At 55.1% G+C, this 12,340-nt stretch overlaps 1 protein-coding gene across 1 annotated transcript; it reads left to right on the forward strand.

Moving 5' to 3' along the window:
• The first annotated feature begins 1,035 nt into the window (after nucleotides 1–1,035).
• Nucleotides 1,036–9,973, forward strand: LOC106894962 (olfactory receptor 52K2-like). The gene is made up of 2 exons (XM_014954017.1): nucleotides 1,036–1,964; nucleotides 9,799–9,973. The coding sequence occupies exons 1-2, from the start codon at nucleotides 1,036–1,038 to the stop codon at nucleotides 9,971–9,973; spliced, it is 1,104 nt and encodes a 367-aa protein (XP_014809503.1).
• The last annotated feature ends 2,367 nt before the right edge of the window (nucleotides 9,974–12,340 follow it).

The following is a 12,340-nucleotide window of genomic DNA, read 5'->3' on the forward strand; positions in this document are numbered from 1 at the left end:
AGGAAGGGTAGTATCATGTTGGTTCTACCTTCCTTGACCACAGGTAGCAGCTAGAGGCTGTCCATGATGCTCGTGTCCCCTTAGTGTTGGGTGACAGTTTGGAACATAATTTTTCTGGCTGCAATTTCTCTCAGCCCAGTTTCACCATGGGCACATCTTGGTGCAGCTTCTGCATGACCCAAAGTGACAACATGATCATAGAATCATAGAATGGTTCAGGTTGGAAGGGACCTTAAAGATGATTGAGTTCCACCCCCCCTGATCTGGGCAGGGGACTCCTCCCACCAGAGCAGATTGCTCCAAGTCCCCTCCAACCTGCCCTTGAACTCCTCCAGGGATGGGGCAGCCACAGCTTCTCTGGCCAACCTGGGCCAGGCTCTCACCACCCTCACAGCAAAGTTCTTCCCCAGATCTCATCTCAGTCTCCCCAGCTTTCCTGGAGCTCCTTTAGGGACTGGAAGGGGCTACATGGGATGGAACTGGTGTGACCTGGACCCATACAGCCAGTTCTCTCTCTGAGCAGGACATGGGAAGGGAGGACTTGCTTCCAAGTCCTTAAGCCTGGCCATTGCACTGCTCATGAAGGCTGGCCAAGGGCCAAAGAGCCCAGGGTCATTGTGCCCCACTTCTGCCCACCAATAGTGGCAATAGTGGCTGGAAGCCACAGCAGGGCAGGACACCATGGTGCCAGCCTTTGGACAGACACACACATGGCAAAAGCTAGAGGTAAATCAGAGGGACTGGAAGGAGAAGCAGAAGGGAAGGTGGCCCCAGGCCAGAAAAGGGGCAGCCAGGACTGTCCAGTGATGTGTCCTCTGGAAAGCATTGACCGCAGCATCGGTTTAAAAGCCCGACTACAGAAAACAGGTTCTGAAAGATTTTCCCCAAATAAACAGAACAAAATCATGTGATGTTTGAGAATTGCAGTGTAAACAGTTTTATGATCAAACTAACGGCAGCAAAATCCCAACCTTTCTGTCACTGTTACAGGGAACTAAATTTGGGAAGAAAGATGTGGCTTGGCCCACCTGTGCCATGTCAACCACCAACCGATCCATCACCAACGCTTCACCTTTTCTCCTGACGGGCATCCCTGGCCTGGAAGCTCTCCACGTGTGGCTTTCCATCCCATTCTGCTTTACATACATCATGACCTTGCTGGGAAACAGCATGGTCCTTCTCGCTGTGAGGCTGGACAAAAGCCTCCATGAGCCTATGTACTATTTCATTTGCATGTTGGCTGTCATTGACCTCACCTTCTCAACTGCTGTAGTTCCCAAAATGCTGGGTGTGTTCTGGTTCGATTCAAGAGAGATTGGGTTTGAGGCCTGCTTCATCCAGATGTTCTTCATCCACACATTCACTGCCGTGGAGTCAGGGGTGCTCCTGGCAATGTCCTTTGACCGTTATGTAGCTATCTGCAACCCCCTGAGATACAACACCATCCTAACAAGCTCAAGGACCATCCAGATAGGACTGCTGTCTCTGGCCAGGGGAGCGGGTGTCATGACACCTCTAATGTGCCTCCTCACCAGCTTACCCTACTGCAAAACCAGAGTCATCCCTCATTCCTACTGTGAGCACATGGCCGTGGTGGAGCTGGCCTGCGCCGACCCATCTGTCAGTGATCTCTACAGTCTCATCGTGGCAACATTATTGGTGGGGGCAGACTCTGTCTTCATCACCTTCTCCTATGTCATGATCCTCAGGTCTGTGATGAGGCTGACATCCCAAGAGGCTCGTCTTAAAGCCCTCAGGACCTGTGGGTCCCATGTTTCCATCATCCTGCTGTTTTACGTAGGAGGCCTCCTTTCCATGTACCTGCAGATGTTCTCTTTCGGCTTGGCACCTCACGTCCAAGTCCTGGTGGCTGATTTCTATTTGACGGTCCCTCCCATGCTTAACCCCATCATTTACGGCGTAAAGATGAAGCAGATCCAGGAAGGGCTCTTCAAACTGCTGCGGTTTGGCCACTGAGTTGGCAGGACTCAGTGTCTCACAAGCTGATGAAGACAGGTCAGATGCTGAGAGAGGGAGGCACCACCAGAAAAGAATTTATCCCGTCTTAGAATAGACATGAAGTTAAGTGCAATTTCACTGAATTTCACTGAATTTTAGAGTTGGAAGGGACCATAGAGATCATCTAGTCCAACCCCCCTGCTGAAGCAGGACCACCCAGAACTTGTCAGAGCATGTTACTCAGGAGCATCCAGGTGGGTCTTGAAAATCTCCAAGGAAGGGGACTCCACAACCTCCCTGGGCAGCCTGTTCCAGGGTTCTGCTACCCTCACCGTGAAGAAGTTTCTCCTCATATTTGAGTGGAACCTCTTATGTTCCAACTTGTGCCCGTTGCCCCTCGTCCTCTCACTGGGAACCACTGAAAAGAGTCTGGCTCCCTCCTCCTTCAACCCTCCCTTGAGATACTTGTCACCATTGATAAGGTCTCCCCTCAGCCTTCTCTTCTCCAGACTAAAGAGTCCCAGCTCTCTCAGTCTCTCCTCATCAGGGAGATGCTCCAATCCTTGAATCATGTGCAATGAACTATCCCCCATAAAAGTCCATCTCTCTCCAATGACTCAAAAGGGAACCTAGACCAGATGCTTAATGCTGAGATGGCAGTAGCTTATTCACACGAAACTGATGGGCCCGTCCTGATGGGTGCTGGGCAACTGTCCCTTTGGTCAATGCACTCCTGTTTTCCAAGGTATCACTTGGAAATGTTACATCATGGTAGCTCAGATATCACTAGCAGCGTTTCAGCCCCTGTGGCACATGGCTGAGGTGCCCCACAGACCAAAGGGCATCAACCCACCGAGCACCAGAGACTAGTTCCAACCCCCCCTGGTGCCTCAGGTACCCTGTAGAGGGGAGGAAAGGATGCCCTGACCCCTACCTTGTTCACAAGGGATGGGAATGGCTTCCCCTGCATCTCCTTCACTCATCCATGCAAAAGCTGTCTCCTCTCCACTTCTAATCAGGAGGCAGACCCACATGCCTGAGAAACATCGTGGTTGCCAGGCTCTCCAGGGAGAGGAGTCTGCTTTAATGATAAATCACCAAAGGGCATCAACCCACCGAGCACCAGAGAGATGATACTGTGGTGCTCAGTGCCTCAGGTACCCTGTAGAGGGGAGGAAAGGATGCCCTGACCCCTACCTTGTTCACAAGGGATGGGAATGGCTTCCCCTGCATCTCCTTCACTCATCCATGCAAAAGCTGTCTCCTCTCCACTTCTAATCAGGAGGCAGACCCACATGCCTGAGAAACATCGTGGTTGCCAGGCTCTCCAGGGAGAGGAGTCTGCTTTAATGATAAATCATAGAATGCTTAGAGCTGGAAGGAACCTTGAAGATCATCTAGTTCCAAATAGAATGCTTAGAGCTGGAAGGGACCTTGAAGATCATCTAGTTCCAACCCCCCCTGCCCTGGGCAGGGACACCTCTGTCCAGAGCAGGTTGCTCCAAGCCCTCTCCAACCTGGTCTTGAACCCCTCCAAGGATGGGACATCCACAGCTTCTCTGGGCAACCTGGCAACCTCATCCCCATCCCATCTCCATGCCCATCCTCATCTCCGCGCTTGTCCCCATGCCCATCTCCATCCCCACGCCCATCTCCATCTCCATGCCCATCTCCATCTCCGCTTCTCTGGGCAACCTGGCAACCTCATGCCCATCCCATCTCCGTGCCCATCCTCATCTCCACGCTTGTTCCCATGCCCATCTCCATCCCCACGGCCATCTCCATCTCCATGCCCATCTCCATCTCCAAAATCTACAAAGACTATCTAATTAAAGGCCAGAGTAAGCCATTCCCTGAGGCAATCTCAGCCGTCACTCCCACACCTCTTTGTGGATCAGCGCTGCAGGAATCAGCAGGGAAGGAGGAGACCAGGATGGAGATGGTGCCCTGTGTAGAAGCTGTTGCTGCACACCCTGACCTCAGAAAACCACTCAGAAACCTAAAGCGAAAGCTGTTTCCTGTTCCTGGCATAACCTGTGGTCACAGGTGCCAGGAATAATCACAGATCGCTCCAGGAAGAAGAGTTACTTCATAATTCTGCATAGAGAGGATGCAGATTTATCACCCACTTTGGAGAGAGGGTGGTCTACTCAAGAGAAGAAAATATTTCCTGTAAAATGTGATGCATCCATCCATCTTTGCTTCATTCCTTCCTTCCTCCCTTCCTTTATCCATCACCCAAACCTCTCTCAAAAGTGACATAAACCACCAGAGTCCCACTGACACGCCCCAGCTGGCCAACTTGCATATGTATCTTGATGACAAACATTTAAGTTAGACTTTTAAAAAAAAAAAAAATAGGCCTATCAAGAAGTTTAGGTGTTTAGCACTTGAACAGGTTGTGTGGAAAGGAGCCAATCCACCACTGGAGAACCTTAGACAAACATCTCGCTGATCCTGCTGGGAGCAGGAGAAAGGGCCAGGAGTCCTCCCCAGGCCCTGGGCATTGACAGGGGTCAGACAAACCCCCAGTTTGAGTGTGAGACTGAAACTGGGAGTATTTTGCTGCGCAGAAAAGGGCAGAGCTCAGAGTGCCCCCAGCTTGTATGAAAAAGCCTCCATAGATATTTCTCATCGCTTCCTTGGTCAGAAGGGCAAATGGAGGGTTTCTCACTGCCCAGGACCATCACTGCTGTCGGTGATGAGGTGGTACAAGGTGCTTCCTCCCATCAACTCCTTAAGAGATGCTTCTGCCTTCATTGAACACTGCCAGAGCCGAGCGTGTGGCTCTGGATGGGGGGACCCTGAAAGAGCAAAGGACTGAAAATTAAATGTGATCTTTCCTGCCTCAGCTTCCTGTTCTCTGAACGTCTACGGCGTGGTTTTTCCACAAATAAAAAATTTAAAATCTCAAAAACCTGAATTGTGACAGAAGCCACAGGTGGGCTCTCAGCCCAACACCTCCCTCCCACCCACAGAAAGCCTCAAGGGGTGTGAGGGATGGCAAACTGTACCCCTGTGCCCGGCTGTGTCCCACTGCCCGCACCCATCTGGGCCACCAAAATATCTCAAAGGAAAAAAATCTTATGATAGAATCATAGAATCATTTAGATTGGAAAAGACCTTTCAGATCACTGAATTCAACCATAAACCCAACAAAAAAAAGCCCAAACCACCCCTAAGCCATGTCCCTCAACACCATGACTGCCCGTCTTCGAAATCCCTCCAGGGATGGTGACTCCATTCTTTGAAACCCTCCAGGGATGGTGACTCCACCACTGCCCTGGGCAGCCTCTGCCAAGGCTGGACAATCCTTTCCAGGAAGAAATTGTTCCCAGTCTCCTCGTTTCCAGGAAGAAATTGTTCCCAGTCTCCATCCTAAACCTCCCCTGGGGCAACTTGAGGCTGTTTCCTCTCTTTCTAACTATACTATGAGGTTGGTCCAGAGCCCTGGTATGGGACACCACTGGAAAGAACCTGGCTCCAGCCTCTTTGCACCCTCCATTTGGATACTCAAACACATGAATAAGATCCTCCTGAGCCATGTCTGCTCCAGGCTGAGCAGTCCCAGCTCTCTCAGCCTTTTCTCATAGAAGAGATGCTCCAGCCCCTGCAGCATTTTCATGACCCTTGGCTAGACTCTCTCCAGCATGCCTGTGTCTCTCATACTCAAGAATCCAGCACTGGACTGAGCCTCCCCAGTGCTGAGCAGAGGGCAGAGATGCTCCAGCCCCTGCAGCATCTTCATGACCCTTGGCTGGACTCTCTCCAGCATGCCCGTGTCTCTCATACTCAAGAACCCAGCACCGGACTGAGCCTCCCCAGTGCTGAGCAGAGGGGAAGGGTTGTCTCCCTCAACCTGCTGGCAATGATCCTCCTGATACAGCCCAAGATGCCCTGTGGCCGTCTTTGCTCATGGTCAACTCGGTGTTCACCAGGACCTTCTCTGTCCGGCTGCTTTCCAGCTGGGTGGCCCCAGCCTGTGCTGGTGCCGGGGCTTGTTCCTCCCCAGGGGAAGGACTTGGCACTTGTTGAACTTCATGAGGTTCCTGTTGGCCCATTTCTCCAGCCCACCAAGGTCTCTCTGGACACCAGCACACCCATCAGGTGAAGCAGCCACTCCTCTGTGTACTTTTCAAGTAGAAGCATGGAAAGGTTGGTCCTGGCAGAGTGGGTGTCCTCCAGCAGTGGTGAGGACGTGACCCCCAGAACCCATGATTTCACTGAGAAAATTCACACCGACTTGGCTGTGGGCAGGGCTGGGATTTGTGGGGTGAGGGACCTGCTCTCTGCCCACTGCAGCCATAAAACCAGTGATGGAACACTGCTGATGGTGCAAGTCCCAACCAGTCATGGGGTCCTGGCAGTTGGCGAGTTTTGGGGAGAGCATTTCATCGAACCATAGAATCATGGAATGGTTTGGGTGGGAAGGGACCTTGAAGATCATCCAGTCCCACCCTCTGCCCTGGGACAAACCAGGTTACTCCAAGCCCCCTCCAACCTGCCCTTGAACCCCTCCAGGGATGGGGCAGCCACAGCTTCTCGGGGCGACCTGGGCCAGGCTCTCACCACCCTCACACCAAACAAGTTCTTCCTTCCCCACATCTCATCTCCATCTCCCCTCTTTCAGGGTCAAACCCTTCCCCCTCCTCCTATGGCTCCTCTCCCTCATCAAGAGTCCCTCTCCAACTTTCCTGGAGCCCCTTCGTGGACTGGTGGGCAGACCCCAGGAACCAGCAAGGTGGTCCCCACAGGGTCCCCCTGCAAACAGCCTCCGATCATGGCTGCGATGGTGGGGAGCTCGGGGTGTCCGTGTCACCAGAGCTCTGCCAGTGACACCGAGCTGCTGCCACCACATGACTTTTGGCTTCCTCCTGGCCACGGAGCATCTCCACTGGCCCCAGGTTGGTCCATCACTGGTGACAGGAGCCCCGAGGAAAGAGGCACTTTCCCTTGTTTACCTGCAAAGTAGCCAGTGATGGATGCAGCTCAGTAATTAGCCTCAGGACACTTCCAGCTATTAGCCATAGCTCACTTGCTAATTTTTAATCTCTCCTTTGGGTGAAGAGTCCAAAGCAAACAACAGTTTAACCCCGTGAGTGCCGGGCTGTAGGTCTCCAGGGGCAGGGATGCTCAGAGGTGGGCAGAGGGGGGGGACAGAGCCTTGTGCTGCCCCCCAGGACCCTGCAGAGGCTGGTGGGTTTGGGCAGCGATGCCCAGCCCTGGCCCTGCTGTGGAGGTGTTGGCAGGACCTCATGAAAGGGCTGGACGAGTCTGGACGTGGCCAAGACACCTCTTGATGGAAACTCAAAGCCCACCCCATGCCTCCCCCTCCAACACCACCAGCCCCTCAGGAGGAAAAGCTTTTGTGCATCCAGTAACCTCTGCCACAGCAGCCCCAGAGCAACGTGCTTTGGGTCTTTCATTTGGATTCTTTTTCACTTCGGGCTTCTTTTTGTTTTGTCTTCATCATAATAATTATAAATACAATTATATACTTGTTTGAAGAGGTGATATGTGGGTAAATTTTTTTTTTAAAAAAGGCATATCATTCACTAGAGAGGTAGGACTTTAACCAGGTCTTAGTTCTCTTATAAAAATCTGGTTTGATCAAGGTGATCTATTTTATAGTTTTATTGTTTTTTTAAATTTCCTTTTTGTTGCTGGGACATCCTGCCCTTCGCAAGTCCAGCACTGGCTTGTGGGGCCCCACTTGGACCAGAGACCCCCCTCTACCCAGCTCCCACCGTTCACCTCCTGCCTGCACCATCCCGTCCCACCACAGCCCATGCCCCAGGCTGCTCTCAAAATTAATGCATATTTTAATTTTAAATTAACACTCTTCTGCACCATTTCCCAACCTTCTCGGGGTTGGCAGCACAAAAGGTCCCTTTTGGAAACACCCCCCAAACTCCCGGTGGTGGGTGCTGGAGGTGCCACCGGAACACTTGCCTCATTTGACCTTGGCATTTTCAGCCCCTAAAAATGTCCCAGGTCTGGGGTTGGGTTTGGGGACATGTGGGGAGGGAAGGGGGTGGATGGAGGGTGGCTCTGATTTTTACAGAATCTCTGAAAAGTTTGGATTTGGCTGCTGGTTTTCCTAGCAGGTGGCTGCCCCATGGTGCCAGGGGGGTTGCATGAAGCCACCCCAAGCATGGGGACTGCAGCACATCCCCCCCCCCAGCAGTGGGAGGGGGTTTGGGGGTCCCCACGGAGCCCCCCATGAGTCCCTTCCTGGCCATAGAGGCCACCAGGGGCAAGTGAGGCACAAGCTCCCCAAACCCACCTCCCTCTGCAGAGGGGACAGACCCCCCCCCAAGGGGACAGAGGGGTCCCAGTGCCACCAGTGCCCCTGGGCAGAGAGTGTGGGGGGAGTTAATTTGGGGGGGCTTTGGAAAGGAATTATAGCCTCTAAGAAGGGTCTGGAAAGAGGGATTGGGGTCCTATGGCCCCCGCAGTGTGATGACCAAGGGGACACAGGGATGGTCACACACACACACACACCCAGTGCCACCAGCCCCGGCTCCAGCAAAGAAACTGCTGCAAGAGGAAAAAAAAACGGTGTAAAAGTGTCATCAGTCACAAACCCACTAATTGGCCCCGTGGCAGCAAGATGGAGGGGGCCGGGGGCCGCGCCAGCCTGGCCACCAACGATCAATCCTCCTGTGACCCCGTGCTGTAATTACCATCCAGCTCGTTAGCACTAATTGGACTACTCCCAGGAAGGGAGCCTGATGTAAAGGAAAAAAGACAAGAAAAAAAAAAACCCCGAAGTTCAATTGCTTTTAACTTTGACTTGTTTGAAATCCCAGGAAAGAAAATAAGTCAGAAGGTGTGAGACATCTTGAAGGGATGCTCCTGTCTCGTGTCGGGGGCCACAAACTCCAACACCTCTGCCCGTGGCAAGGGGACGGTGCACAATGGCACGTGGCCTTCTCTAGGATCAGGCTTGGTCCCTGGGGAGTGTTCAGCTCGATGCCATCAAAGCCATGATCCATCACAACCTGGCCCTGCTGTGGGGGGGGTGCTGGGGGTCACGCAGACTCACAGGGGTGGGCAGGGACCTCTGGAGACCACCCAGTCTGACCTCTGCCAGACCAGGGTCACCCAGAGCAGGTCCCACAGGAACGTGTCCAGGAGGGGTTTGAATGTCTCCAGAGAAGGAGACTCCACCACCTCCCTGGGCAGCCTCTGCCAGGGCTCTGCCACCCTCACAGGAAAGTTTTCCTTATTTTCTGCATCCCAGTTTGTGCCCGTTGCCCCTTGTCCTGTCCCCAGGCACCACTGGGAAGAGTCTGGCCCCCATCCTCTTGCCCCCCACCCTTTAGCTCTTGCTCAGCATCCATGAGGTCTCCCCTCAGTCTGCTCTTCTCCAGCTGAACAGCTCCAGGTCCCTCAGCCTTTCCTAGTAACGGAGATGTTCTGGTCCCCTCATCATCTTTGTAGCCTCTGCTGTACCTTCTCCAGCAGTTCCCTTTCCTTCTGGAACTGGGGGGCCCAGGACTGGTCCCAGTTCTCCAGCTGTGGCCTCCCCAGGGCAGAGCAAAGATGGAGGATGACCTCCCTCCTCCTGCTGGCATGCTCTTCTTGATGTCCCCCCCAGGAGACATTGGCCTTGGCCACCACATTTCTGGCGTATGGACAACTTGTTGTCTACCAGGACTCCCAGGTCCCTCTCTGCCAAGCTGCTCTTCTGTGCCAGAAGACAACCTGCCAAACTAGGATGGGATGGTGAGAACTTGCAGCCCCCATCCCAGCCACCCTGTCCCCAACATGGCTGTGCATGGCTGCCCTTGCATGGGCTCCAGTGTCAGCAGGTCTTTGCTGAGCTGGTTAAAGGCGAGGTCCCAGCAGAAAGCAAGCTGTGGAGCAGGCCAGGGTGGGCTTCTTCAAGGCCATGGAGGCAGCAGCAGGAGTTGAGCATGTTGGTGACAGGTCCCTTGGCCACTTGCTCCCTCCTACTCCCATCCCAGCTGGGGGACTGGGACAAGCTCCAGCTGGTCCAGGCAGCTGAGAGGTGGCCAAGGGGACAGGAAGAGGTGGCCAAGGGGACAGGACTGGTGTGGCAGTGGTCAGGGACACTCTGGACTGCAAAACATTTACCTTCTCCTGTATCCCCCTGTGTGGGCACAACCCCCAGAGCCAGATACCAGATACCAGAATGGGGTATCCTGGGTACCCCCAGAGCATTTTATCCCGGGAGGAACAGAGGGGCAAGACCAGAGGCTGGTCTGAGCCCACTGGAGTATGGTCTGAGGCCACGGTGGGGCTGTGGGGAGCTGCTGGGCTGAGCCCCCAGCCCAGGACACGCAGGGCACTTTGAGGTGACTTTCCCCAAACTGCCCCATCGTTCTGCACTGGGCTGAGCCCATCAGAGCCACACAAGCCCAGGAGGTGATGCCCGGCCAGGAATGGGGGATTTGCTGGTGAACCCATTTGGCAATGGGCAGTGTAAGAGCTGATGCCAGAGATGGGCCAGTGATGGCCCAGGGTCTCACCATCCTCACAGCAAAGAAGTTCTTCCCCACATCTCATCTCCATCTCCCCTCTTCCAGTGTCAAACCCTTCCCCTTTCTCCTAGGGCTCCCCTCCCTCATCAAGAGTCCCTCCCCAGCTTTTCTGGAGCCCCTTGAGGGACTGGAAGGGGCTCCAAGGTCTCCTGGAGCCTTCTCTTCTCCAGGCTGAACCCCCCAACTCTGTCAGCCCTCCCCTCCCAGCAGAGGGGCTCCAGCCCTCCCAGCATCTCCATGGCCCTGCTCCAACAGGTCCATGTCCTTCTGCTGTTGGTGCCCCAGAACTGGAGGCAGTGTGTGTGTCTGGATGATGCCCCCACACATCTCCAGCACCTCCCTGGTGAGACGTGGCCCTTCCAAGCTGCCGGTCCCTCTGCAAGGGTGGCAATGGCTCTGCTGGCCGGAGGCCACGAGCCCAGGGAGGGCAGCCCTTTCCTCCTGCTGCTGCTGCTGCTCTGCCAGGAGGTCTGGGAGGCCACCAAGATAAACGAATGCGTCTGCAAAGCTCTTCCCTCTGCTCCGGGCGAGCAGCAAACGGCGGCCCTGGGGACATGGCAGTGGCACCGGGCACGGCTGCCAGCGTGGAGCTCGGGAGGCACCTCCTGGCCAGAAGGAAGCACTGCCACCCCCTGCACTGCCACCCCCTGCACTGCCACCTCCTGCACTGCCACCTCCTCCCTGCACTGCCACCCCCTGCACTGTCACCCCCTGCACTGCCACCCCTGCACTGCCACCTCCTCCCTGCATTGCCACCTCCCTGCACTGCCATCTCCTGTCACCTCCCTGCACTGTCACCTCCCTCCACTGCCAACTCCTGCACTGCCACTCCTTGCACTGCCACCTCCATCCACTGCAATCCTTCAAGCTGGAGGGGAACAGATTTAGATTGGAGATCAGGAGGGGGTTCTTCACTGGGAGGGTGGTGGAGCACTGGAACAGGTTGCCCAGGGAGGTGGTTGAGGCCCCATCCCTGGAGATATTCAAGGTGAGGCTCAACGAGGCCCTGGGCAACCTGGTCTAGTTGGGGGTGTCCCTGCTGACTGCGGGGGGGTGGGACTAGATGGCCTTTGGAGGTCCCTTCTGGCCTGGGCAATTCTATGATTCTGTGATTGCCCCCTCCCTGCACTGTCACCTCCCTCCACTGCCAACTCCTGCACTGCTACCCCTTGCACTGTCACCTCCTGCCACCTCCATCCACTGCAACCTCCATGCACTCCCAGCTCCCTGCGTTGCCACCACCTGCATTGCCACCTCCTGCACTGACACCTCTGGCATTGTCACCTCCTCCCTGCACTGCCACCCCCTGCACTGCCAGCTCCCTGCACTACTACCACATCCCTGTCACTCCTCTGCATTGCCACCTTCCTGCACTGCCACCTCCTCCCTGCCACCTCCCTCCACTGCCAACCCCTGCACTGCCACCTCCCTCCACTGCCAAACCCTGCACTGCCACCCCCTGCACTGTCACCTCCTGCCACTTCTCTGCACTTCCACCTCCCTGCACTGCCACCCCCTCCCTGTCACCCCCTGCACTGCCACCTCTACAGTGCCATCCCCTGCCACCTCTTGCACTGCCACCCCCTGCACTGTCACCTCCCTGCACGGCCACCTCCGCCCTGCCACCATCTCCCTGCACTGCCACCTCTTGCACTGCCACCCCCTGCACCTCCCTCCACTGCCAAACCCTGCACTGCCACCCCCTGCACTGTCACCTCCTGCCACTTCTCTGCACTTCCACCTCCCTGCACTGCCACCCCCTCCCTGTCACCCCCTGCACTGCCACCTCTACAGTGCCATCCCCTGCCACCTCTTGCACTGCCACCCCCTGTACTGTCACCTCCCTGCACGGCCACCTCCGCCCTGCCACC

This window comes from Calidris pugnax, unplaced genomic scaffold (assembly GCF_001431845.1).
Source record: "Calidris pugnax isolate Ruff unplaced genomic scaffold, ASM143184v1 scaffold234, whole genome shotgun sequence".
NCBI classification, from domain to species: Eukaryota; Metazoa; Chordata; class Aves; order Charadriiformes; family Scolopacidae; genus Calidris; species Calidris pugnax.

Bases quoted from the DNA above. Each gene is read 5' to 3' on its own strand.
- LOC106894962 (XM_014954017.1), top strand. From the start codon at position 1,036: ATGTCAACCACCAACCGATCCATCACCAACGCTTCACCTTTTCTCCTG. The intron at 1,965-9,798 runs GTTTGGCCACTG...AGCTGGTTAAAG, and splicing joins GGGCTCTTCAAACTGCTGCG to GCGAGGTCCCAGCAGAAAGC.